Consider the following 26,606-nt stretch of genomic DNA (forward strand, 5'->3'; position numbering starts at 1 on the left):
ATGATTAATGATTTTGTATAGGAACTGGAGCGATATTTGGATAGACAGTTTCAACTCAGCGTCTAGAGAGTAACAACAGGGTACTCAAGCACGTATTACTATTTTTCTATCTTTTTTTTTTTTTTTTTTTAATTTTTTAATTTTTTTTTATATATATCCCTCTGACTATGGAACTGATCGCAATCAGATTAGGTCAACAGCTTCAAGTCGACGATACGGTTTCAGATGTGTGGCAATTCATAAACAAAAAATAATGTGACACAAGGAGGGCATCTAGCAAATACAGCCAGCACACAACAGATGAGGTCGAAGGCTTTGCTCAAACCTCCATTGCCCCTGCATGTCATCAATTTGAAAAGCATTGTCAAACTCTTAAGGCGCCTCTTGAAGTTAACCAAGCCCAAGCCAAGCCCAAGCCCAAGTCCCTCCGATATTTCATTTAGATAGTAAAATGTTGAAGCTTCACTTGTGAATTAGAGAGACTGGAGCTTGGAAATGTCAGCAGTGTATTTACGAATATAACCAGAGTCTTCTTAATGCTAGTTGTTGGAATAACCATCTTTGCTTTAGGCAGTATATCCCAAGGATGGGTGAAGTCATTTTATACTGCATATTTCTCCCTTCAACCATTGGGTTGCGAGCCCGTGTATATATCACGTGATCCCACAGCACTTTACCACCCTCATTTTGGACTGAACATATTTTTTTGCAACATCTTTCTTTTTTTAAAAAAAAAAAAAAAAAAAAAAAAAACACGATGTTGGTTGAGCAAAAGTAAAAACTCTTTTACACACTCAGAACCATCTACTCACTGGTCCTTACGGTACCTCCATCATTTTGTTGCACAGTGCGCCTTGATTCTCCAGACTTTGAATAGCTGATTTTTCAATGTCATTGTACATTTCCCTATCTTCTGAGCACCAATCCCTAAATAACAGCCTATTCTTCGATCGCTATCAGTTAATGCTCCTCATAGACCCCTTCAAGTTCTGTGCCACAATTGTAAATAGGACACTGGATGGGTTAGGTGACTTTCAATTCAACATGGAAGCCTTGACTTTTCACACTGCCTTGACTTTTCACACTTGGAGTTCTAAGCAAAAAAAATATATATTTATACAAGGCATAATAAACTGCCCCTGCACCAAGGTACCTATTCTCTGTGGCTCAAACATTTAAAAGCCAATATCTCTGAAATTGCTGGAGCCATGAAGTCCCATCCAGCACCCATTTGAGAGGGAATCAAAATATCTTACCGCTAGTCAACTTTTACCAGATCCTACTAAGAGTGTCCTCAAAAAAAACTATTTTTTAATGTGTCAACCACGAACAATCCCCTTGGGAGTTATAGTGATGTTACATTGCCAGGCGGAGAGAAGCATTAAGGAAGGGAGTTACTCAACAGCACTCGTTGTAGGGCCGCAGGGGTGACACCTTGACTTGTTTTCGAACATGACAACTCTATTCTGCCTTGACAATAACCATTGATTTAATTTATTATCCTGCCTTACTCAAGGGTATCATGCAATTAATGCATGCACGAAAAAAAAATTAATAAATAAGTTTTCTGATATTTGGTAATTTAAAACACTCATTCTCCTTATTCATGCGAAGCAAAAAAAAAAAAAAAAAAAAAAAAAAAAAGCTTTAATGGTCAGAATGAGTAATGGAGAGAGGATCAGCAGAATTTACAGAATGAGCAAAGGATAGTCTGTTTAAATAAATGCAGTAAAGATTTCTGATACCTTTTTTTCGTTGCCAGTTAGATTGGCGTTATTTAGTTGATGGCGATCCATTCGTATTTGATACTATTATCATCAGGGTCTGTAGCGACTGGTGAAAAATAGGCTCTTGATCCAGGTTTATCCTCGGGCAAAACACTGAGTTCATAGTGTCCCAAATAATCGGCCGGGCTGGTTGTCATAAAGGACAATGTTCCAGGGCGCGCTTTGGGGTTTCGAATAAAGTTTTGTCCAATTGTGGAGCCATTGCAATCCCAAAGAGCTAATAATAAAAAATAAAAAAAATAAAAAAATATATATATAAATACGAGCCGGAGATCGTGGCTTCGCCACGGTCGGCTCTTGCCTCGTTAGAAAATTCAATGCTTAGCCTCGTAAGACAACAAAAAGAAACATTGTCTACAGCAGCAAAAGGTTTATATTTTGACATAGGAATGAAGACAATAAACTCACGTAGGCCTTTGGCCTTTTACTACTGTAAAAATTATGTGTAAACTGCACGTTTTTTTTATTACAAAACTAAAATACAAAGCTAAAATACAGTAGATAAAACGCAATAAAGTAGAATACAAAATATACAAAATAAAATACAGACGAAACTACAATCAAGAGGGAGAATATCTGGTAATCACAACATTTGATAGATTAACGACGGCGAGGAGGTAACGCAGTAAATGGCAATCAAAAGACAATGTGGCTATAGAGCATCTTTGAAGACAATGTTCCGTGTGTATGTTCCTAGCCTATCTCTTACCTTGCCGTTCGCGATAAGTACCTTAAGATTATTTGGGTCTGTACACCGTGACAAAGCAACGTAGAGATGACCATGACTGAAAACATCTTGAGGAAGATAAACACCAACATGTTTGAGTGTCTGTCCCTGGGACTTGTTGACGGTCATGGCGAAGGCAGGCTTGACTGGAAATTGTCGTCTGCAGAACATGATCGGAGAAGAATGATCATCAAGTGTCGTAAGCGGTATGCGAGGAATAAAGACACACTCTCCTTGAAATTGTCCTTTCATAATCTCGGCCTGGATCATTCTTGTGCCTAATGCACGTACAATCATGCGAGTACCATTACATAGTCCGCGCTTTGGGTTCAAATTGCGAAGAAGGATGACGGGCTGACCAACCTTTAGCTCCAGTTTAAACGGAGGCAAGCCTGGCGGGGAGAGGTTGTTCAGGTATTCCACAGGATAGTGAGCCGTAGCTGCTGCTTCGGGGTCTTGAAGGCTATCTTGACCAATATAACTGACTGACTGCTGGGTGCTACAGAGCATACTGGTGGCTAGTTGATTCAGTTTATCGACATCCTCATTAAGGGGACTCAAGATAGCGCGCTCAATGAGCATCTCAGGAAGGAGTCTAGCATTTTCGATATCCGGAAATATCTGCTTAATGAGTAATCGCTCATGTTCATAGTCCTTATTCACAGCTGAGGCTTCCAGGACTAAATTGTCGGGTATCCTGACATAGTCTCCATGTGTGCCAATGGTAACTGTCTGCTCTGTTCCTTCACCAATTCGAAGCAGCCATTCAACGAACGCTTGGTTTTCAGGATGGCTATTAACTCGCATATTCTTGCTCAGCCTGAGTGTTGTCACTGAGGGCCAAATATAAGACCTTTTCAATGAAGCATCCTCAATTTGAGCCTGGGTCCCACGGACGACAACCGGAAGTACCTGCCTGAAGTCGCCTCCAAAAACAAATACCTTGCCACCAAATAGAGTGTCCTGCTCCATAATATCCCGAAGCAGCCTGTCAACAGCCTCAAAACAATGCTTATGCTGCAATGGAGCCTCATCCCAGAAGACGACGGCAGCATTACGTATTTTGACTGCAGCATCTTGCCGCATGCTAAGGTTACAGATGGAGCGACAGTCCACTGGAATTGGTATCTTAAACGTGGAGTGGGCTGTATGACCATCATGAAGGATGAGAGAGGCGATCCCTGATGAGGCAACGGCAATCACATTTAGTTTATGTTGGCCAGTGATGCAGCCAATGAGTGTGTTGTATAAAAATGATTTGCCTGTTCCTCCTGGCCCATCAATAAAAAACAATCTCTCATGGACCTCGCTTTTGGCTGCTTTAATGATGTGCTCGAAGGCGATTCTCTGATCGGAATTCAAGTGAACCACATTATTTAGCGCCTCTTGTTCAAATCTCCATTGTTTGTGTGCTTCATCGGCCTGCTCTTCCCTCTGTAAGGCATTGTCAAACTCTTGAGGCATCTCTGAAAAGTTAGCTAGGCAAGACCCAAGCTCCTTTAGTATTTCATTTAGGTCGTAAAGTGCTAAGCTTATAGCCTGTTCCTCTGCGTTGCTGCCTGCAGTAATAGTAGTCGTTTCTCCTTGTAGCCCTCTACACCTATGAAGGAAGTCTTCAGATAGGTCCCCCATGAAGCGAGTCCATAAACTCAGCGGCTCGGACAGGCTACAGTTGACCATCATAAGAGCAAATAGATGTCGCAGCATCCTAGGTGATTGATATGCAGATGCTTCTTCTAAGCAACGACACCATTCTTCATCATCCTCAAGTAGACCATGAGCAAGAGCAGCGGAATAGAACGTATCAAAAGTCTGGTTGGTTTCTGGTATCGTACGAAGCTCTGCAAAGCTCTTTGCTCCTTTGACGTGCATAAGCAATAGTCGAAGACAGTATCGCTCACGTTCTTTTGGCTGGACAAAATACATCCTGGAGAGAACCTTCGTACTATTGGCCCTAACCCTCGCCTTCCAGCTCCTGCTGCGCTTGTGCCATGTATAGTGGTAAGGTGTATCTGGATACAAATAGTATTCTGATACGCTGATATCGCCCGCAGTTTCTGCATTTGCCGCGATTGCAGCTTCTGCCCTTAAAATCTCCTTCTCGGTCGCGGCGTTGAGCTTGAACCAAGCCATTAGCTGGGTGTCTTGTCCACGGGAGACGACGTCTTCGAGGTTAGCATCGGAATTGAAGATCACTTGTTGCTGGTCTTCTAGATGAAGAGACAGTCGAACGACATTATGAGACTGTCCATATAATGCAAAACCATAGATGCGCCATAAACTCTCGCAAGTAGGCACGTAGCGGCTATCCCTATAGTTGGTGACTTCATCAGTATTATCAACTTCCCCATCTGCCGCTACAACAGCGATTGATGCTCTGTCATGGCCCTTGTGCACATATTTGTAAATATATTTAACCGACGAAACCGACCCACATATTTCGACGTTAATATGCGCATTATACTTGGTGGAAAGCCATAAGTTGTGGGGAACAACCCAAGTGTTGTCGATGGTGTTGCCTTTTGAGTTGACGAAGGAACGTTCAGGATTGTTAGGTCGACGGTAATTTGGATAGCCGTCTTCGCTTCTTGTGGTAGTTTCCAAGAACAAACGCGGGTACTTTTTACTGCATTTCCCTTCGACCATGCATGGTGCTCGAGGATTATGAACTCCACATGGCCCATGTATCATGTGGGATGTCACTGTCTCGTACGCTAGTGGGGCGCTATTTCGATCAGGAATTTCTGCAGACACAAAAGAGTCAAAATGGTCTGTTGTTCGAGGCTTGTCCCTGTCATCAAGGATTATGAGGAGGTGCTGGTGCGGCAGACCACGTTTCTGGAACTCAACGACCCAATTGTAGGCGATACCTTCCCTAGGGTATCTTTTTTGAAAAGATCGTGCTCTAGAGCCTTCTTCTTGAGGTTGAACACACGCACACAAAGGTCCGGCCGGTCAGCTGCTGTTTGGCCTTCATAAAGGGCCTCCTGAATCTCTGGCCATTGAGGATTACATGTAAAGGTGATAAAGAGGTCGGGTTTGCCAAACTTGCGGACCATGGCAATGGCATCCTGGAACAGCTGCTGCATAAACCTAGGGCCTCCGACATAGGAAGATGGTAGGATGATTCGCTTCCCAATATTCTCTGGTCTGAGATTCAACTCAATCGCATCTACTACACCTAGGTATGCATCTGCTTTCAGTTTAGATTGGTTCAAACTGATATAAAGAAGCCGAGATGTCTCCAACTTGTAATATTGGTCAACAATATATTGGTGTGCCAAGCGTGGAAGGAGCCAAATATAGGACCGTCGGTCTGTTGGGCTCATTGGACGATTCTGCAGTCTGTACGCGTAAAACTCCCTCTGACTGACGAAATCTCGTCTTTTCCTTGTCCGAACCTCGTTGATCTCTATCTGTTCATCCTCAGTCCTTTCGTCGTCGCTGCCTTCAGGGGACCCTGCAGAGGCTGATTCTGGCCTAGTCGTCTTCCTATATGTGCCGTATGTCCATCCATCCTCTCCGTTCGGATGCAAGAGTACGTAATGAAGGCTATCGTAAGATCGATGGGTTTCGTCAATCCTCTGTAAACCACCTCCCCTGTACTCAATAATGATATCCCTTTCTCTGACTTCGCTACCATCGCCAGGCATCAAAACAGCGATTTCAGAGGACGAAGGAAGATCATATTGTCTTTGGTTTTGGCCCCTTTGATTGCGTTTAGCACGGATGGCGATCCTCATTTGAGTATCTTGGCCGTTCGCGCGCTCCTTAATATTCCTGAGCTGGCGGGCCATTGGGTGATGCTGTTCAAGAAGTTGCTGTAGTTCTATAAGCAAGTTATTATCAAGAGAGTCTTCGAAATAGCCGTTGCGGACTCTGGCCTGCTCTTGGGGGTCATGAATGTGACTGTGGATTTGCAAAAACTGGGGATCTATGCCTTCGGGCGGATTCATAGGACCAATCAAGTGAGCAATGCCGCCGATGATACGGAAGGTGTACACGCCTTGTTGGCCGTTTGCAAGGCTCCTATCATGGTTCACCTTCATTGATGTAAAGGAAAGAGCACAGTTGTATTGCCGTGCATGGCTGCGGAATGCTCTGCTTTCCGCATTTTGCTCTCCAAAAAGCTCTACCAAGCGTGGGATATGCCCTAGATGAGGGATTTTTATTTGACCTCTTCCACAACATAAGGAAAATTCTGGTCGTTGTCTGCTGCTGCCTTGGATGCGTTCTTCGATAAACATGAAGGCATCGCAATAAGGGCACTGGGTCATCGGTTCTAAGCGATGCCTATGGCGCTCGATATTAGGGCCTGAGACCAAATCTTCCCGGAATTTCCTTCTACCGAGAGGAAGGGTGTCATCTTCATCACTATTGTATTTAGATAGAGCCCCGATTTTTTAAAAAAAAAAAAAAGAAAAAATTGAAAGGATTCGATTAAAATTAAAAAAAAAAAAAAAAAAAAAAAAAGAGGACTTACTTTATAACAGGACATGTGTTTCGGTTATGTCCTTGCTGATTGCATCTACTACATACTCGAGCTACGGGGGGTTGGCAGGTAGGTTGTATTCTGAAGACTGATGTCACATAAAATGCATATAATATGATATAGTACGAAAAAATTAAAAAAATTAAAAAAATTAAAAAAAAAAATAAAAAAAAAAAAAAAGGAAATAAAGAGTGAACAAAATGTAGCTCACCTTCGCCTTTGTGTGGGTCTCTCATTTTCGATATCAAGGTCATGGTCTAAGCTTCGCTCGCGCACTGCTCCATGATTGGCTTCATTTTGGATATGGCTGCTAAATCAATGGATCAATGGACAGTAATAATCCGTTATAAAGTCAAATCGATGGCGAGGAAGAGTATGATTATATGAAATATTTAAAGTACGTAGAGCCCACCTTTCAGCACTCGGACATGTACTTCGATTATGTCCTGGGCGATTGCAAGTGCTACACATATGCGGCCTTTGGGGCTGGCTAACAATATTTGCCCTTATATATATATGATGAGAATAAAATAATAGAGGGCTAAATAAATAAAATAAAAAACAAAATAAAAAACAAATAAAATAATCACTTCTTTACCCTCCCGTGGGACCAATAACCTGCTCCAGGCGTGAAGCGGAGGGAAGGTTTGTGCGAAGCTCAACACGCTCTGTTTTTTGAGGGCAGAGCCGCCTATCATGCTTTTCACTGTTGCACAGACTACAGGTGCGGACCATGTCTTTATGAAATCTAGGTGCTGAGAGAAAAATTCAAATTGACAATATTGTAATTGTGTTGGGTGAAAAAGACAGAAAAGGCCTTTGGCAGCGCTGCCTACCTACTATATCCTCTACCACATTATCGATGGATAAGTTTTGACACTTTTATTCTATTTCACCGCCAGAAATAAAAACTGGTCAAAATGAGAATGATTTTTCATTTTGACCAGTCTTTATGGATTCTCCCAGTGCTCCTATTCGAACTGAAATTTTGTCAATTATGATGTTTCAGTTTAAAAAAATAAATATCAAATGACAAAATTTTAGTTCGAATAGGAGCACTGGATTCTCCTACAGAAAACAGAGCTCTGGCGACGTTTATTGACGATCATTTATTTTTTCCGCCCTCCATAGCTTTATATTCAGAGGCTCTACATCAAACAACAGCTCCGCAAAACATCTGGGGCAATTGATGGGTGCAGCTTCATAGTGCACATACGCTTCATTCATCTTCTCTGAAGATTGTGATTGATAAACTGGTGGCGGAGGAGTTGCGGGGGCTGGCTGCTCCAGAGAAGGACAAATACACTTATATTGAGAAGAGCAGCCGATGTTCAAGCATTCCCTGCAGCCAATCTCAGCTGCAATCCCAGTTTTTCTTGCCTTTCTTTCTTCAAGTTTTCTTTCCTCTTCACTCTCACTCTTTTTCTCTTCTTTCTCCTCTTGTTCGAGTAAAGCAAGCAGGGCGTATTCGTCGATGGAGCTGTAGAACTCATCATACAACCCTTCTTCAGTATCCTTTACTGCCTGTTGGCTTTGTATTAGTTCCTCTTCAGCGTCTACGGGTCGTTCTTTGATACGTTGCACAGCCCGCTGAGCTCGTCGTGCTTGGATAATATGTTGTACACCCGATGGATTTGGTAAAGCTGTGGAACGTGTAGAACGTGTAGAGTTTGTGGAGCGTGCGGAGCGTGCGGAGCGTGTGGCAACCATTTCAAAAAAATCAAATTAAAAAATTTAGGTTCGGAGGTGGAGAGATTGAGGAAGCTAATTATCAAAGAAGCTTCATGATATATATACATGCTTTTTTTTTTTTTTTTTTTTTTTTTTTGTTTCATCGTTTATTTTTGTTTCTCTTTTGTTTATTTTTGTTTCATCGTATCCCACCAGTCACTTCGTCTTTTTAAAGTCACCTTTTTTTGGCTGTCACATAATTTTTTGTAATATTTTAATATAAGAGACAAGTTCGGTTCAATTAGAATATACCTAATCAGTCTTTTATGAACAACGATTCTAGTCCTATTTACGTTATGAACTTACTTGGATATCGGTCAGTTCTTGGAAGATAAAAATCAATACACCAACCTTGACGAGTATTGTCGTCTTGACCCTCATAATTTTTTATCCAATATTGATCTCGGCTCTTAAGAACCATCCAATCTCCATGTCTAACTTCGTGGCATTCAACCTAATAATTACATGCTCATAAGTCATTTCGTTGTTTTTTAGTGTTTTAGTGGAAGATTTATTATTTAGTGCTGATGACTTACAAGGAAAGGGGGCTATCACGCTGCATTCCATGTGCAGCATCTAAACAGAGGCCGTTATAAGTGTTTCTAAGCTTTCCAAATGTCACTAAGGTAGTGGCCGAGAAGGCAATCATATAGGGTGAAACGAGCATTGTGAAAAATGGTATTGTTAATCGTATGATTTTTTTTTGAACCGCCTTTTTATATTTTTGCCCTCATTTCAGGGGTAAAAAAACAAGAAAAGCTTGCCCAATAAAAAATGAAGAGGCGATGCTTGTTCAACAAAGAAATAAAGGGGCAATGCTTGTACAAACTGGGTAAAAAAAAAAAAAAAAAAAAGTCAAAGCGGCTGGCCTCATGGGACTAGATGTTTTTTGAGACATTGTAACTGTTCCAGTATTATCTCTATAAAAAATATTTATCTAAGGATAAAGTAGCTGGTTTGTGACAGCTGTGGTAGCAAGGCGTTCATAGCGACATTGCTTTTTTGATCTTTCGATGTCGTCTCTGTCTACAATAATGAGGCAAGGATTCAGCAAGTCTTGGATTGTTCACCCACTAAAAGGGAAATCAATCACAGACGACTTTTAGCAGATATTTTTTTTTGTTACGAGCCGAAGACCATGGCGAAGCTACAATCTGCTCAGAAAATTTAATGCTCTGTCCCGTGAGAAAATTACAAACAAAAATATGTAAACTGCAGCCTAGAGGGGAGCATCTGGCAAAAATATCATTGGATGGAGTAGGCGCAGAGCGGTGAGTTGAAAGCCGGTCTGTAGGGCTTGAGGATGAAGAAGTGATAGAACAACCGAAGGCCGGTTTGACTAGAATTTGGCGTCTGTAGAGCATGATTGGTGAAGAGTGGTCGTCAAGTGTTGTAGGCGCTTGGTTCTCTGGATGACTGTTAACCCGCATATCCTTGCTCAGCCTAAGTGTCATCACCAAAGGCTAAATATAAGATCTTTTCAATAAAGTACCCTCAATCTGACCCTGCGTCCCACGGACGACAACTGGAAGCACCCATCTCTAGTCGCCTCCAAATACAAATACTTTAGCACCGAATGCAGTGTCATGTCCCATAATATCTCGAAGCAACCTGTCGACAGCCTCAAAATAATGCTTATGCTGCAAAGGAGCCTCACCCCAGAAGACGACACCAGCGTTTTGTATTCTTACCGCAGCGTCTCGTCACATACCGAGATCACAGGTGGAACGACAGTCAACTAGAATTGGTACCTTGAACATTAAGTGAGCTGTATGGCCGTTATGAAGGTTGAGAGAGGCGATCTCTGATGGTGCAACGGGCTTATCTCTTCGCTATTCCAGTTATCCGTTACATTTTAGCATATTCTATTTGGCCCTTATTCTGTTTTTGATTGGTAATCAGATTCAATTGATGTATTTGATAGCAGAATACAAGGGTGACAAAGGTTGACTCGATATCAGGTCAGCGTATTGCCATTCCAAGTCCTTTAAGATGTATGGACCCTAGGACGCGTCTTTTGCTGCAGACATATGTTGAGATAATAGAGGTGACAGCAACTGCAAAGATTACGGGATAGAAGTCTCGTAACAGATAAGCAAGCAAAGATATAAATGGAATAAAAAGTAATAAAAAACGAATGTAAATTTCCCTTATATGATCAAGACCTACCTGGATAAAAAGCATGGCTTCATCATTACTATCTCTTATATTTGGCCTTCGATGACGACACTCAGACTGAGCAAGGATATGCGGGTTAACAGTCATCCGGAGAACCAAGCGCCTACAATGGTTGACGACCACTCTTCACCTATCATGCTCTACAGATGCCAAATTTCAGTCAAGCCAGTCTTTGCCATGACTATCAGCAAGTCTCAAGGACAGACACATAAGTACGTCGATGTTTATCTTCCTCAAGATGTCATCAGCCACGGCCATCCCTATGTTGGTTTATCGCGATGTACAAACCCAAACAACCTTAGGGAACAGGTCGGAGACGGCAAGGTAGAATGCAAGTCTGAGATATACACACGGAGCATTATCTTCAAGGATGCTTTATGGTACAATGCCTTTTGGTCTTTGGTTATTTTGTCGCTTTTTTATCCTTAAGTCATTCAGACTGACTTCCAACTTGTCTCTCTGTGGTTACTCCATCCAATGATATTTTGCCAGATGCTCCCTCTCTAGGCTGCAGTTTACATACTTTGTATTTTATTTTTTGTATTTTTCTCACGAGACAAAGCATTAAATTTTCTGACGACATAAGAGCAGATTGTAGTTTCTCCACGGTCTCCAGCTCATTAAATGTAAAAGTGTGCAGGGGGCTAATTTCTTAAGTTAAGTTGTTGCCTTTTGTTTGGGGTGTTGAGGGCTGGATCTTCATACTGTCTTTTTCCTGTATAGGCTTGCTCATTCTCTATTCTCTCTTCTGAGTCCCTAGCGTAATACCAAACTTGACAAATACTGATAGAACTCCTTTCTTTTTTGGAGATAACCGAAGGGAGAATGCTTGACTTGGAAAGATTATGTAGCACCTGCCCTTTAAGGACACCATCATAGTAGTATCCATAAGACGTCTCTCTATTAAATACGGAACACGAGAAGTGTCTCAACGTTTTCGAATCATCTGCAAAGAAAATTACTCCAAGGTCATAATTAGCTCCATTGATGCTTAGAGTTTGTGCAGGGCGTTTAAGCTTGGGAAAAGAATGAGAATTTCCTAAAACCAGCAAGCACGGAGGTTTTTTTATAACGCTCTTCTCCGTCCTTTTTCCATTGCAGCAGAACCAGTTTCGAGTCTCACCCGTCTCAATGTCGTGAATGGATTGGTGTAGAAAAGGATTCGAACAATATTTTTTTATAGATTTTTCAGGGATGGATTGGTCGCAAGTATAGCTGTCCTTTTTTAAGCTCTCATCAAATGTTTGTTGAGAAATAGTTGTTGGGTCTTGGATCATGAAGATAGGATGTACACTGGATTCTGATTTCGTTTTTTGAGGACAATGAATCGAAGAGCAAGTTGAAGTTGTCGTGATATGAGTGGAGGTGAGTTCTGGGAATTGCTCAATGAATGTTTTATCAAGGGTGGCTATCCAATTATTAGTCACTTTGCTTTCGCAAGGACCGATGTTCAATGATGAGTACCAAATTATCCGCGCAAGGTTATATTGCTCTTTCCCAATTAATCCCATAACGGTATCAAGAACCTGACGATTTCTAAAATGAGAAGGAATACGGACGCCATTGCAGTGATGAAGTAAGTACCATGCCATCAATGTTGTATCGACGGCGCAAGTCTTTGTCGCTTTGTATGTTGAAGCTATTCCCCAAGGAATGCCGAATGTTTCCGTGTCAATCTCAGGGCGCACTATCTGGTGATTAGACACTGATAGATCTGTCCGTAAGTTGATTTGTTTAGGTGAAGAGTCCATGTTACTTGCGGCTTTATATTTGATAGGAATATCATGATTGTGATTTCCTTTATGTTTGTATATTATCTGACCATTAACAAGCGATGAATGCAATCTCGCCTTGCATACAATATGATTCATCAATGATGATTTGTGATGCTGGCAATATAGTTGTTCATCTGGTTTTGTTTTAGCTTTGGGTGTTGCTCTATAGTCGCATCCTGGTTCCCTACATTTGAAATCGCCTTTGCAAGAATAATAGGTCGCACCATTTTGACCATGAGAGATTCGAGGCATTATCCAGCCTATTTTGTCGTTAGAGGGAATCGTAAAATTGTCGATATCTCCGTTTGGGAAGTGATGCTACATAGTAGTAAGTATGCGTCAAGGTTAGCTTTAAAGAAAGAAGAAAAAGAAAAAAAAAAAAAAAAAAAAAAGGAAATAAAATTCGATGACAAACCTGATTGCCATTAATATCAACTGGGGCTATTTGTTCGCATTCCAGAGAATCGGTGATTATAGAATCATTTGGGTCTACATTTAATAATTCGGGTTGCTTTGGTTCATGCTCGTGAATTATTGAGTCTTGGGAGGTTGTCTTCAGTGAATTCAGTAATGATTTTAACTCAGCAAGTTGTCCATTTGTTACGCCTTTCAAAATGAATGTAAATGTGACGTTTGACATTGTGTGTAACAAGAGGGATGGGTGTAAAAAGAGGCGTAGGTGTAAAAAGAGGCGTAGGTGCAAAAAGAGGCGTAGGTGCAAAAGGAGGCGTAGGTGATAGAGCCCTTAAGCGATTCATTTACAATTTGTTTAGCAGAACTGTGACTGCTATGTAGGTACCAATTGTCCTTTCTTCTCCACATAGTCCCAGCATCCACTCGGGGGCCTCTATGACATCATTTGATGATGTTGAAGGGCATTGTTTTTATCCAGTATTTATAGGTTGCTGTAATATAGTCGTGGTAATATTCGTCACCGTAGTAACGACTTGAAAGGAGGACAATCTGGGTTGATCCATTCTACCGCGCTATGGAGCCTGACTAGGTTGATCTTTTCCTGTACAACTTGACGAAGCTTGTTTTGTCGCATCCGTTGCTTCTCCACCTTCTTGCATTCTCTTGAAGGACCTGGGTTGATAGTCTCTCCTAATAGAGGTTATTGGTCTGTTGAAGTTAGGAACCACTCCAACGTGTCACGCTCATGGTGATACGTTGGAGTGAGTGGTGAAATGCCTGTGTTTGATTCAGGTGTTGTAGATGTAGATGGCGAAAGAATGCGTTGGGAGGATGTGAGCAGTAATGTGAGGAGTTCAATAGGAGGAATATAAAACTTTTTTATAGATGCATTAATCATTACAGGAAAACAGGCAAGCTCAATTCCAAGAAGCCTCTAGTGGTTCCAAAATTGTCAGAGAGGCGCTGCAAGTACTTAGAGGCTTCTTTAGACGAAAATCCTCTTTCGACACTCAAGGAAGTCCACAAGGCTCTCCACGACGAATTCCCTGAAGTCAAAGTGTCTCTTGCTATAGTCTTCAGTTATGTCACAAATATGTGTGATACACACACTCAAGCGGGTTCGAAAGACCTCAGGTAAACGAAATGATCTCGCGGTACTTACAGGGGGAGAGAGTTTTGCCGAGGAGATGCAGAGCCCAGTGAACTGCGAAAAGTTTGAGAAAAAGATCATTGATGAGACAGGGTTTAACCTGTATTTGATCCGAAAATATGGATCTCGTAAGGGAAGGCCTGCCAACGTTATGCGTCCTACCGTGCGTGATAGAAATGTTAGCGTTGTAGGTGCAATCTTATCAACTGGGATCATCTGTATGTCAGCAACTACAGTGGATCCTGATGCCGATGAAGAGTTAATGACAGAGGAGGATCAAGACAAGGTCCCGAACAACAACGGTCATAATCGTAGTAGGAGTACAGCACGCTCTCCGCAGATATCCGAGGATGGTGTAGCTGGTTGCTCAACAAGTGGAGTCTATTTTAGGGACCTCATTTGTGAGGTTCTTGAAATATTAGAGACTAAAGGATTTATGGATATAATTTTCTAATGGACAATGCGCATATTCACAAGTCTCCACTGGTCAGAGAAGCAGGCCATTTTTGTGAATATCTCCCTCCTTACTCATCATTCCAATCAAATAATGCTAGTCGAAGGTCAAGAACAGCTCTAAGTGAAACCGTCTTGAAGCGAGTGAAACTATGCACTTTAGGTTTCAAGGTACATTCAGGTTCGGTATCCCGAAAGGATTGTCAAGGCTTGATTAGTCATGCAATTACCTTCTTTCTAAAGTGTCTCAACAAAGAGATTATTTTATAGATCTATAAGAGTAGAGTGGAGAAGGAACAAACGCTAATGAATAGGATAGTATATATCAAGTTACTCAAATTGGTCATCTAGCTAGCTAATAAAGACACAATGTTTGGATAATTGTGATAATCAATTCGATAACAATCAACATATTCGGATAACTTATAGGGTAATTTTATTAGCTTAGATTGGATAAAGCGTATCTCCCCTCGGAGCAATCCAAATGGAAAATGGAAAAAACGTTTTTTAAAATGGATAAAACAATTAAAAGCACTATAAGTTAGAACTAATAGTTTTGAATCAAAGCATGTCAATAAACCACTATGTACTGTATGTGTTTGGTTTATGCAAACTTTGAAGAATAATCTCTAAAAAAGTTTTGTATTTTATTTTTGATTCGAGGGTTAAAAGATACAGCAATCAGGCTAGGGAACACATGATCTATAGCTAGATAACTCCAACAATCAGGTACACTCTCCTACTTAACTTCCGCATACTTCTCCAGACTATCATGTAAACGTCCAAAGATACCTCCATGCCAGCCTCTCGCCTCCTCCCACTCATCCTCTGGGAGAGTGACGCGCATCATGCGTAGCCACCCGCCAACGATTAGATCAGCATAACTGGCTTGCTCACCTAATATGAAAGGCCCAGTGGTGTCCTTCAAAAATAACTTGCTAAGGTCACCCAGCATGAGATGGAAAGACTCCTTTATCTTCTCTCTTTTTTCCCCCTTAACCTCGAAATCGTCCCAAGATTTTACGCCAGCGCGCCGAATGAATTCGGCCCTGCTAGCTTCAGCAGTGGCTGGTTCAAAGGGGAGGTTGTATGCCATAAGAGAAAGATGAGCGGTGAATGCCGCATCGACATTTGTATTGAATCGGGAATACTCGTCATGTTCGTCCCCTTTCCGCTCTGACAGTGGCACAAGTAGTGCATCATCGAGGTTGTAGACAAAATCGAGTTTTTGAGGGGGAAACAAATTGCCAGAGCCTGAATTGGGGTACTCGGTTTGCAAATAGACGGCAATGTCGAAGGAGTCTCCAATTTTGGTGTTTGTATTGCGATCAACCAGAATGGGAAGTGTATAGAATTTTGTGCCATCGCCAAAATTGCGACAGGCGTCCACACCGAGATCGGAACGAACTTGAGCAATGTCTGGAAGAGGAACCCATGTGGTAGAATAAGCAATATTTTTAAAGTTAAGCGCCAATCGGGACTTCCAGGGGTTCACTGCACAGCAGGTAGAAGCAATTGGCGGGCGCATAGCAATATCGTAGAAGACCATGTCTTCGGAGGGCTTGGATGGTGTTGCCATGGTAGATGGTGAGATGGTGATGAGAAGAGAAAATGCGCAGTTTTGGGCTAATGAATGAGCTTTTTAAATATGCAGAATAAGTCACGTGTCAGATTTTGTACTACTTCGCTAATGAGAGTTCCCAGGAAGCTTCTTAGTACATTCCAATGCAGTTATACCGTCATTGCTAGATTTCCCTCCAACAGTTTACGTACAAATCTGTACGATATCTTTATTTTCTTAAGCCACACCCCAATACCCAGAAAGAGGGTGAAAACTACATGAACTGGAGCACTTAGATCAACTCACATATTAGTAAATTTCAAACTTCATTCGCTAATGAATGCTCCATCACTAATGACAATGAATGTGGCTCGTGCTAATGAGAGGGAAATGAAGGGTGGTGTCTTTGGTATTTCTTTTTCTTTTCCACGTCGCCGCAGAATATAAGGCGACGATATTGAAGAAGAGGGAGAAGACAACAAGGACATCTCAATGCTGTACTGAAGTCACCAACAAGCGAAGAAGAATCCAACTTGCTCTGCCCACACCCCCCGAATTCAGTCCGATGTCAAGACGATATCATAAATCTTACAAATGCTTGCCTCTTGAGTTGTTGGATACCTTAATCGTTAGCTCCTATAAGGCTCCACTCACACGCCTGGAAGTTCTGACATAAGCTTATCTGGAGTCTTATTAATTCCATTCGTGAGACCACCAAAACTCGACGCTCAAGTGTTAAGAAGACGCATCGTCAAAGAGTAACTAAACACTCCAAGTTACCTGAATACCGCTTCGAGGATAATGGCCATTGGCCTGAAATGAGAGAGGAGCTTGCAGCATGTGTATAGTGTTCCTAGACTCCACGCCAAGAAGTAAAAGATAGTAGGGCTCCATCACACGGCACCGCCAACAAAACTCAAACATGGTGTGAAAAGTGCAATGTCCCTCTTTGTTTAGCAGCAAACGAAGGAGATTCTGCAGCTAAAGTGGGCGAACTATGCATGGGTCGTAAAAAGCAACGTGAAATAGAAAATAAATAAAACCTTTATTGAGTAGTCTAATAAACATTTTTTTTTTTTTTTTTTTTTTTTGCATTTTCAATTATATATCATCGGCACCGCAGATTCTATATAGTCATCAATAAAAAAAAGTGAAAGCTATGTGTGGCTTCATTCATAGCTGTATCCAGCGTCTTCCTTTCTCATCCCATTTTGCCCTCTATTACTGCGAGCCTGCACTGCATAAAGGTTAAGCTTTTGATAGGACAGGTGAGTTGTTTCGTGCAGCTCGTTTCTTCCTGTACCAGACAAAGCCGGCAGCTCCGATAACAAGCAAGACTGCACAAACGACCCCAATGATGACACCCGAGTTGCTCGACTTTGAATCACCGGTAGCACTTGGTGCGTTGGGAGCAAGGTTATCGAAGGAGGTGTCTGGGATCCGGATGGGCTTTGCATCATACACCTTTCCTGCGTTGGGTCCACTGAGTGGGATACTGAACAATTTATAATCTTGGGCCATGAGCACAAATGGGACAGGGCCAGGCATTGTTACAAAGGTAAAGCCTATACCGGGTTGTACTTTTGATTCAGGGACAGCACTAAAGTTTGATCCATCAAAGAGGACCACATTTTCCTATGGAAAGAAATGGAAAAAAATGAAGAAAAAAAAAAAAAAAAAAAAAGATGAATATGGTACCGCGTCAGTAATAATATCTCGCAAAAAAATAAATATAAAAAACATTTTTTATCCTGTTCTTTCTACGGTCGAGTGGATTTAAAAAAAAAAAAAAAAAAAAAAAAAAAAAAAAACTTACTCGACATTCAAGGACGACGCCAGTTCCAAGAGGCATTATATGCACAGGCACCGCATTTTTCTTCAACTAATGTTGCGTTAAATGTTGCTATCGTGGAGGGCCATTTAGATACATCAGAGACAGAGGTGGCGCCTAAAAGGAACTTGTTGCCAGTAATATTTCTTCCAAGGAAGTATAAGTTGTCGTTGGCAAAGCCAATACGCATCAAGTCGCCATACAGCGTTTGGTCCTTGACAATTCAAAAAAAAAAAAAAAAAAAAAAAAAAGGAAAAGAGATCATCGCAAAGTTAGAAGTATTGAATCATGTCAATTGCTCTGTAATAGATTTTCACGCTTTTAAAAAAAAGAAAACCTATAATCAGTTGATAATATAAAGGACAAAGGGGATATAGAGAATACATACAAATAATCATGGGGTTGGGTTCTGCTTCATTATCAAGGTGGAAGGATCCATGGATGCGATCCAGATTTTGCCAGCATGGGGATCTGCAGATGCAAACAAAAGGTTCTCACTGCCTTTAGGCTTATAAAGCTCTGTGGACAAATCACCCCATTCGAAATCAGGAGAGACTGGAGAAACTGTGACGTTTACCCAGCTGCCTGGCCCTCCATTAGCGCTTGGCCGGTATTGGATCCCACGGGCGACATCATAGGTCCTCCAGGTTTTTTCTGTTCTGGACCTGCTGGATAAAACTGTAAAGACCTTTGATGTTTCGTCGATATGGCAGGCCCGAGCGGGGTTAGCGTCTGGAGTCTCGATATCATTGAGACCCTCGTTCCGGATCACGCTCACAGGTGTCCAGGAGATGTCAGAGAGATCTGGAGATGGATTTGGGTTGGACTTTACGAGGACGTAGTGAGCGTCATTGGGGGAGGAGGGAGGCGTTGTGCGGGATGTTCCGATGGCAAGAGCGTAGAGACTTGTTCCGTCAGTGACTACACAGGCAGGTTCAAGGGTGACAGGAGTAGGTTCAGCCATTTGTTTCTTTTTTATTTATTTATTTTTTAAAATGCGAAGAGAAAAAAGAAGGTGAAGGGAGAAAGCTAGAAAGGATTGTAGAGAAAGTGGAGGAATATAAAGAGAAGAGAAGAGAAGAGGAAAGTGGGAAAGAATAAAAAGGCTTGATGATGATGATGATAATCGAGGTCAATTGACGAATTGAAGGATGCTTAAATAGTAATCGGGTTTGCACTTTTTTTTTTTTTTTTTATTTTTATTGTAGCATAGCGTTGAAGCACAGATTAAATTTTCCTTTTTCATTTCTCATTTTTAACTTTCTCACTGCACAAGCAGTATTCGTCCTCAGCCCTCAATGCTTCTCAAGTAGTATTCGCCCTCCTTGGCTCTCACAATGCCCATGCCATGCAGTATAAAATTAGTCTCTTCGCCTTCGACTTTTATGGCTCTCAACAATGTGTACATGTCTTGCACAATAAGCTCATGCCAAGATGTGTAAGATGCAATTCTAGGTTTAATGTTTACATAAACAAAATTTAATTAATTTTCTCTCTGCGAACAAGTTAATTCTCTGTCGACAGGATCCTTGCATCTGTTTACGTTACATCGCTGTCACTCGCTACAGCCTTTTTTCCTTCTTTGTTTACTACAGCCTTCTTTTCTCTTGGACGAAGAAAACGTGTTCTATCATATTCACTTTAATTTCTTTTCTCTCTTAACACTCTTTTATCCCTCTTCGTGTCATTCTAAAATCCTAAAAGGCAATCGGCCCGCCTCCCTCTTCTGTTGGTCCAATTAGATGCATGTGTGTTGCACAAGGAGAATGTATACCTTATTTACTGTTATTTATACCATCCTTATATCCTGCTCGTATACATTCCTCCCTTTCTCTCCACTCGACTGGTGCTCTTTTTTTTATCTTTTATTTTTTATTTCTCAGCATTATGTACACCATTGTTATTGTTGCCATTATTGACGCCGTCATTTTCATCGATCACTCTCTCTGGCTTGAGGAGAGCCTCGAGAAGCATTTTAGATGTGAATTTCAACTCATGAGCCATGTCCGCAATGGCGATTGTACTTTCTGCATCTGCCACTTGGAGTTTTTTTTTTTTTTTTTTTGCTCACATTCTGCAAGTTCTTGTCTTGTAGAGTGCGCCGCCATTGAAGACTGTGCATTCAAAGCTTTTAAAACAACCTCATGCAAAATGAACATCTCCATTCTCACAATTCCATTGCAACATTGCAGCCTCATTCCTCATTCATTGAGCATTCTTGAATTAGCCATTGCTAAACACACACGCAGAAAAAAGTCTTCAATCGAGCCAACAGTATCAAAGTGCTCTTTGGGTGTGTACTTAAAAGGCCTGCGCTCCAATTAAGCGCTCGTATAAGCACGGCAGCACCAGAAAGCTTTTTTTTTTTTTTTTTTTTCGTTACTCTCATAATCACATAATGAACAACGAAATTGAATGAGTGCTTGTGGATAGAAGAATGATAACATATAAGAAATATTATAGAGTTACCAGGTTCTCCGCCTGTCTGCATCTAATAAGTCTGTCCAGGGCACACCACGTGAGGGTGATCTGGTAGCGTGCCCCGTGGCTCAGAAAGCCTAGAGCAGTCTAGTGACCAACTCATCTTTGGGTTCTGCGCCCCGCACTAGCTGCAGTCTGCGCGTAGCATGTTGGGCAGGGACTAGCGTTACGCGCCCAGGAGTCCTCTATTCCCTATTACCATTGAATGATTACGCTATTAATCTCTCCCTATGCTGTAAAAGACATTCATATCACTTATTATCCTGCTTCCTTTTTTTTATTTTCTTGAAGACCTTGATGTGGTCTATGCACTCTTATTTGCCTAGTTCTAATGGAGTTTATTTGCTTGCTTGTTTATTTGATTATTTCTATCGGTTGAACTGAGAAATGGTGAGGGCACCTAATGCGATCTTGTGTCTGGGCTCGGTGGCCCCTCATCTGTATCCGCCTGCAACCCCCTATTTATCGGCCCCACGTAATCCTCATTCACACCGATGTACTTTTTTGACGTGTGCTTGAAAGCTACGGCCTTAAAGAACTCCACCATGCGAGAAGCACCAACAGTGTAATCTACCGCATCGAGATCAACATTACCATTTCTTTCATAATCCTTATCCCAGTATCGCTTTCATTTTTTTTTTAAAAAAAAAAAAAAAAAAAAAAAAAAAAAAATTATAGAGGAGAAAAGAAAATATAGTGATCTGCTCTCATATCATGGTACATTATATATGCCATCGTATAAGATTGCCTCGTAAATTATGCAGAAATATTTATACCTGCCATTGCCTTATATACACTTTATATGCGGCGAGTGCGTGATTCGTGGCTGATGGCTTACTAAGAAGTTAATTGAGGACAAATCTGACTGAGTCTCTCCTGGCAACAGCAACTTGCTCCTCATTCATGGATGCCATGGGAAGCGGTGTTGAGCTGTTGACTGGGTGCATGTGCGGGCGCAGGCGCATAATATCTTTGATCCTCAGCCATGCACGTTTGATGGTAAAGATTGGGTCACCCTTGTTTAGATGCTTCTTTACAGGTTGCGAGATTAAAGTTTGCGTCGTCAATGACCCACCTATGGCTTCTGTAGAGGGTGTTTCTTGTCTTGTAATTGTCTTTTTGTTGGGGCTGCCTCCTCGATTTTTTTTCAGTGGTTCATCTGGTGAGATGACGTGAAAGACGGATTTCATGGACTCAATAAATGCATTAGTTTACATAAAGCAATTAATGATAGTAGCAACTGGGCGGACGACCCGTGACTCCGCTCACGATCGCATCAATCTAGTGTTTTGTCTCGTGGGGTCCACTTACCTCGTTGGGTACCAACGCTTGAAGGTACTCAGATTAAGTAAAATTCCTGTAAGCAATAAAAGTACACAGCAAGTCGAAAATAGTCATGTCCATGCATAAAAGAATGGTGTTGCTCGAGCATATAGGAACTATGATTGCTTTATTTACAGGTTTGTGAGGAGAGAGTCGATTTCCAGTCATTGCTCCCTCGAGCGCTTAACAGTACTAATGAAGAAACCTCTTGCAGCCCTCGCTGCTGCCATGTTGAGTTTAAACTTTTCGAGCCGCATTTGAGATGAGGTTTGCGCAAGGTACATCCCATTAATGTTTCCGGCATCACTTGCAGGACGGCTAAATACACCACGCATCTACGGTAGCGCTACAACCGTAATTGGACTGATTCCAGGGAAATGGTGCGATTGGTACGATGGCAACGTGCACTGGCAGAATAGCTATGAATGCCGCCTAGCAATATAACCTGATACTATTGCTGTTAGAGGCAAAGACTTGAGCCTGCAACCAATCGGTTTTTTAAAGACGCGGATGATAGCCATTTTTAGATCACCGGGAGAGAGATAGAAAATAATAGAGGCAAGCGTTTAATCGTTTGTTTTTCTTGAAGCTGAGAAGAAAGAATGAGGAAATGGTAAAAGTTGCTAGATGTGCAGGCAACTGGATGATGGGCATAGTGCATCGTGATGATATAGCTTGGTATATGATTTGCTGCTGATTTTTTTACTGATTGATTTTATTTATTTTTTTTTCTTTGGCATGTAATTTGATAAACGCTTTCTGCTAGTAGGGAGCGCAGAGAACTGGATCCGATCTGCCCATGAGTTGGTGAAAGCAGTTTACGGTCCAAGGGACAGAGATTTTTTTTTTCTGCATGGACTATTTAGGATTAAATAGTCCGGAGGAAAGCAAAGGGTGGGGACATATGATCCTGGTTCTCGGATAATAAGCATAAATCGTCATGTTTTTCAGCTTGGACAGCTAGAAACAAGGAATATGAATTGAGTGCTTTTAAGCTATTTCGCTACGCAGAGCCCTTGGGTCATCATGACTTGAACTTGACGCCTTTTTAGCTTACTGGATATACCTAGTGGGCTTTTTGGAGAGTTTAAAAGGTACAATTGTTCCTTCTACCTGCTCCAACTCTGGGCGCCTCAATGATGGGGAAAGGAATTGAATGATTGCAAAAAATAAATAAAAATGGAAAAATAACAAGTCGAGTAAGGATGAGATGTTGACTGAATGCGTTCCAATAACGAGCTTGCCCTCCTCCATTGATGAATATATTACAGGCCAAGCGTAACTCGAATTGTTCAAGTGATTTGAGTGGTTCGAATTGACAAGTGGCGTGAGTGATATAGTTTAGAGCTGTATTGTAAAAAGGTTAATTTGATTTCCTAGCATTGAAAGCTGCTTATACTGTTATCTAGAAAACTCTATAAGACTCAATCTAGGAATCTCTTTCAACCAAGAATCCAAAATCACTAAATGCTAGACCGTTGTAGGGAGAAGACTATTTCTCTCACCGAGCATAATGAACTTGGCCCGGGAGAAGCAAGCGTAAGCATGGTCATTATACTAGTACACCCAATAAAAAAAAAAAAAAAAAAAAAAACATCATTAAAATCATTACAAACACAAATTTAATATTACCATTTCCTATTATGCCAATGGTTCGAATGATCCGAATTGTTCAAGTGCCGAATGGTTCGCGTATCGAGTGGTTTGAGTATTGAACGGTTCGAATCGAATTCGATATCAGTGAAATTCGATTCGAATGGTTCGAATAGGAGCACTTCCCTTCCAAGCAGGCTTTGCACCCTATTAGGCTCGCCGAAGCCCGCGCTCCATCCGCTGGTGCCACAGACTTGTCTTCATCCTCTTTTATATGGCCGCTAATATGTATTCAATAAATGGCTCCACTTTAGATAAGATGCTCACTGACGAGGAAGTAATATACTGCTGCTGAAACTAAGCTCTAGCTGTTTGAACATAGGTTGTATACACACCCTGCGTTACTGGATATGTCGCTCAGGCAAAGATAAGATCAGGCGTAGTAAGTGTTTTATTGGTGATGCTACAGCGTTTTTAATTGTTTTATCCATTTTAAAATAAACTTTATCCGATTTTATTTTGAATTGTTCCAATCACTAAAAAAAATTATCCAAAGTTAAGTTAAAAAGTTAACCGAAAAGGGCGGAGAAATTTATCCGAATGTTTACAAATTTTGTCCAACCATGCAGTTCATTTTATCCAGATGGTCATGCGGAAATAGCCATGGGACCTTGTGATATTATCGGCGCGTCCTGGAAATTATCAACTGCGTTGGATTTTTTTCTTCGAATTCAAAAAAAAAAAAAAAAAAAAGGTCGCCCATTTTTTTTTTTTTTTTGATGTAAGACGCGTCGCGAAGATCATGGCGCGTTGGCGCGTTGACACATTGGTACCACGCTAACATGCAATGATGAGTCCATGTATAAAAGGAATTGAGGTTTAAAGAAAAATAAAAAGACAAAAGTTACCACCGCTTGTATCCTTCAACTGATATCGCTTCAACACTCTTAATCACCTAATTCAAATTCACTATGGCACTTACCAAGAATCAACCTGAAATTATCAACTTGGTTGACACCGATGACGACGAGCTCTATAAAGACCTCGAGGCTCAGAAAGCCGCCTTGAAGTGGGATGACAGTTCTAATGTATGTGGTCTTGGTGGTTCTTTTGTAACTTGTTCCATCTTCTTGGCTATAAACATTGGTTCCTCTATTTTGCAATATCCATAGGCTATTGAGATCAAAGCCGAGGGGGGAGGCTGTGACAGCGCCATCCCTCAGCCCCGCGCACAAGACTCTGGGAATAAAAGTGACTCTTCCAAACCTCATCTCCAAAATCTATATCGTCATGGTATTTCGTTCGTCCATGTAGCCTCCTCGTCGCGGTCTCGCCCTCGTCGGATGATTGTAGAGGAAGAGAGCGATGAAGAGGCAGACCCGTACAACCCTTGGACGCCCCCCATGTATACTGGCCACGAGCTTGATTTCGATGCACCTGCCCTGGGTGCGCCTGCTGCTGAAACCTCTGTCATTGACTCGCCTATCATTAGTGAGCCTGTTGGCAGAAACAATAACAAAGAAAAAGGGCCAAAAATGACCTGCATATATTCGCAGCTCCAATTCGATGAGGATGAGCTAGAAAGAGAGCGCAATCCGGCACCTGAGGCTTTTTTTGATCAAGACGAAAATGAGTATGAGGAGCCAAGCCTGAGAGATATGTGTCGTAAAAGGAAACGCAATTCCCCTACCACATATTCTAAGATTACAGAAGAGGCTTCTCAAAGGCTGATTGAGTACTGGACAGTACACATGTGTACAGTAGCTGAAGCGGCTAGGGCCGTTCACATGCATCCAAGGACCGCCTGGAGGTAATAATTAAGTTTAAAGACTACTTGTGCTAAATGATATCTCGGGATATTGTTACCAATTATGTTTACCTGGGAGTTTGTTATAGACAGGGAAACAGGCAAGCTCCCTTCCAAGAAGCGTCGAGTGGCTCCGAAATTGGCAGCGAGACACTGCCAGTACTTAGAGGATTTCTTAGACGAAAAACCTCTTTCGACGCTCATGGAAGTACACAAGGCTCTCCACGACGAATTCCCTGACGTCCAAGTGTCTCTTGCCACGGTTTTCAATTATGTCACAAATATGTGTGAGTACACACTCAAGCGGATCAGAAAGGTCTCTGACAAGCGAAATGATCCCGCTGTACTTACAGCGAGAGAGAGATTTGCTGAAGAGATGCAAAACCCCACAAACCACGAGAAGTTTGAGAAAAAGACCATTTTCATTGGCGAAGCGGGGTTTAACCTGCATCTGATCCGAGATTATGGATGGTCCCGTAAAGGAAAGCCCGTCAACGTTGTGCGTCCTACCGTACGTGGTAGAAATGTTAGCGTTGTAGGTGCAATTTCATCGACTGGGATCATCTGTATGTCAGTGACTACAGTAGACCTTGATGCGAATGAAGAGCCGGTGGCGGAGGATGATCAAGATGAGGTCCCGAACAACAACGGCCGTGGTCGTGGCCGGGGGGGCGTGGCCGTGGTCGTGGTCGTGGTAGAAATGCAGCACGTCCTCCGCAGGTATCCGAGGATGGTATAGTTGGTTGCTCAACAACCGGGGCCTATTTTAGGGACTTCATTTATGAGGTTCTTGAGATATTGGAGGCTAAAGAGATGCATGGATATACTTTTCTAATGGATAATGCGCGTATTCACAAGTCTCCACTGGTTAGAGAACTCATAGAAGAAGCAGGCCATTTTTGTGAATATCTTCCTCCTTACTCACCATTCCTGAATCCAATCGAGGAATGCTGGTCGAAGGTCAAGAACAGTTTCAAGAGAAGCCGCCTTGAGGCGAACGAAACCATGCGCACTAGGTTCCAAGACGCATTCAGGTCGATATCCCGAAAGGATTGTCAAGGTTGGATTCATCATGCAACTACCTTTTTTCCAAGGTGTCTCAACAGAGAGATCAATCTATAGACCTATAAATAGTACAGTTATGGTGAAAAAAAAGAAACGATAATGGATAGGATAATATGCATGTCAATGTTGTTAATAAAGCCACGACGTTTGGATAATTGTGATAATCAATTCGGTTATCACGTTTGGAATAATCTATATACTAAAGTCGTAAGGTTTTGTGACTGTGTGCTAAGTAACT

At 41.7% G+C, this 26,606-nt stretch overlaps 7 protein-coding genes across 7 annotated transcripts; 3 read left to right on the forward strand and 4 right to left on the reverse strand.

Moving 5' to 3' along the window:
* The first annotated feature begins 759 nt into the window (after nt 1-759).
* BCR41DRAFT_147810 (hypothetical protein) lies at nt 760-1,873 on the forward strand. Its single transcript, XM_022019581.1, has 2 exons — nt 760-1,149; nt 1,767-1,873. Exons 1-2 carry the CDS (start codon nt 889-891, stop codon nt 1,779-1,781), a joined length of 276 nt encoding a protein of 91 aa, XP_021878371.1. The 5' UTR covers nt 760-888; the 3' UTR covers nt 1,782-1,873.
* Nucleotides 1,874-11,463: 9,590 nt separating this feature from the next.
* BCR41DRAFT_359640 (hypothetical protein) lies at nt 11,464-13,361 on the reverse strand. Its single transcript, XM_022025228.1, has 2 exons — nt 13,106-13,361; nt 11,464-13,008 (listed from the first exon to the last, which is right to left on the reverse strand). Exons 1-2 carry the CDS (start codon nt 13,328-13,330, stop codon nt 11,560-11,562), a joined length of 1,674 nt encoding a protein of 557 aa, XP_021878372.1. The 5' UTR covers nt 13,331-13,361; the 3' UTR covers nt 11,464-11,559.
* A 1,970-nt stretch (nt 13,362-15,331) lies between these two features.
* Nucleotides 15,332-16,313, reverse strand: BCR41DRAFT_424560 (hypothetical protein). The gene has a single exon (XM_022030450.1). It carries the CDS (start codon nt 16,284-16,286, stop codon nt 15,447-15,449), a length of 840 nt encoding a protein of 279 aa, XP_021878373.1. The 5' UTR covers nt 16,287-16,313; the 3' UTR covers nt 15,332-15,446.
* Nucleotides 16,314-17,516: 1,203 nt separating this feature from the next.
* BCR41DRAFT_399371 (hypothetical protein) lies at nt 17,517-18,120 on the reverse strand (the record flags this gene model as incomplete). Its single annotated transcript, XM_022029060.1, has 2 exons — nt 17,517-17,903; nt 18,085-18,120. 2 exons carry the CDS (start codon nt 18,118-18,120, stop codon nt 17,517-17,519), a joined length of 423 nt encoding a protein of 140 aa, XP_021878374.1.
* Nucleotides 18,121-18,493: 373 nt separating this feature from the next.
* BCR41DRAFT_424561 (hypothetical protein) lies at nt 18,494-19,063 on the reverse strand (the record flags this gene model as incomplete). Its single annotated transcript, XM_022030451.1, has 1 exon — nt 18,494-19,063. The coding sequence occupies one exon, from the start codon at nt 19,061-19,063 to the stop codon at nt 18,494-18,496; it is 570 nt and encodes a 189-aa protein (XP_021878375.1).
* Nucleotides 19,064-19,436: 373 nt separating this feature from the next.
* Nucleotides 19,437-20,424, forward strand: BCR41DRAFT_411420 (hypothetical protein; the record flags this gene model as incomplete). The annotated part of the gene is made up of 2 exons (XM_022029449.1): nt 19,437-19,537; nt 19,983-20,424. 2 exons carry the CDS (start codon nt 19,437-19,439, stop codon nt 20,422-20,424), a joined length of 543 nt encoding a protein of 180 aa, XP_021878376.1.
* A 3,954-nt stretch (nt 20,425-24,378) lies between these two features.
* Nucleotides 24,379-25,310, forward strand: BCR41DRAFT_388677 (hypothetical protein; the record flags this gene model as incomplete). Its single annotated transcript, XM_022028027.1, has 2 exons — nt 24,379-24,584; nt 24,669-25,310. The coding sequence occupies exons 1-2, from the start codon at nt 24,468-24,470 to the stop codon at nt 25,308-25,310; spliced, it is 759 nt and encodes a 252-aa protein (XP_021878377.1). The 5' UTR covers nt 24,379-24,467.
* Between the last annotated feature and the right edge of the window lie 1,296 nt (nt 25,311-26,606).

Source organism: Lobosporangium transversale (assembly GCF_002105155.1).
Source record: "Lobosporangium transversale strain NRRL 3116 chromosome Unknown BCR41scaffold_38, whole genome shotgun sequence".
In the NCBI taxonomy this organism is placed as follows: domain Eukaryota; kingdom Fungi; phylum Mortierellomycota; class Mortierellomycetes; order Mortierellales; family Mortierellaceae; genus Lobosporangium; species Lobosporangium transversale.

What these genes read in the sequence shown, in the direction of transcription:
- BCR41DRAFT_147810 (XM_022019581.1), top strand. Translation starts at nt 889, where the DNA reads ATGTCATTGTACATTTCCCTATCTTCTGAGCACCAATCCCTAAATAAC.
- BCR41DRAFT_359640 (XM_022025228.1), bottom strand. Translation starts at nt 13,330, where the DNA reads ATGTCAAACGTCACATTTACATTCATTTTGAAAGGCGTAACAAATGGA. An exon ending in TTGATATTAATGGCAATCAG is followed by an intron (nt 13,009 to 13,105) that starts GTTTGTCATCGA and finishes ACTACTATGTAG; the next exon opens with CATCACTTCCCAAACGGAGA.
- BCR41DRAFT_424560 (XM_022030450.1), bottom strand. Translation starts at nt 16,286, where the DNA reads ATGGCAACACCATCCAAGCCCTCCGAAGACATGGTCTTCTACGATATT.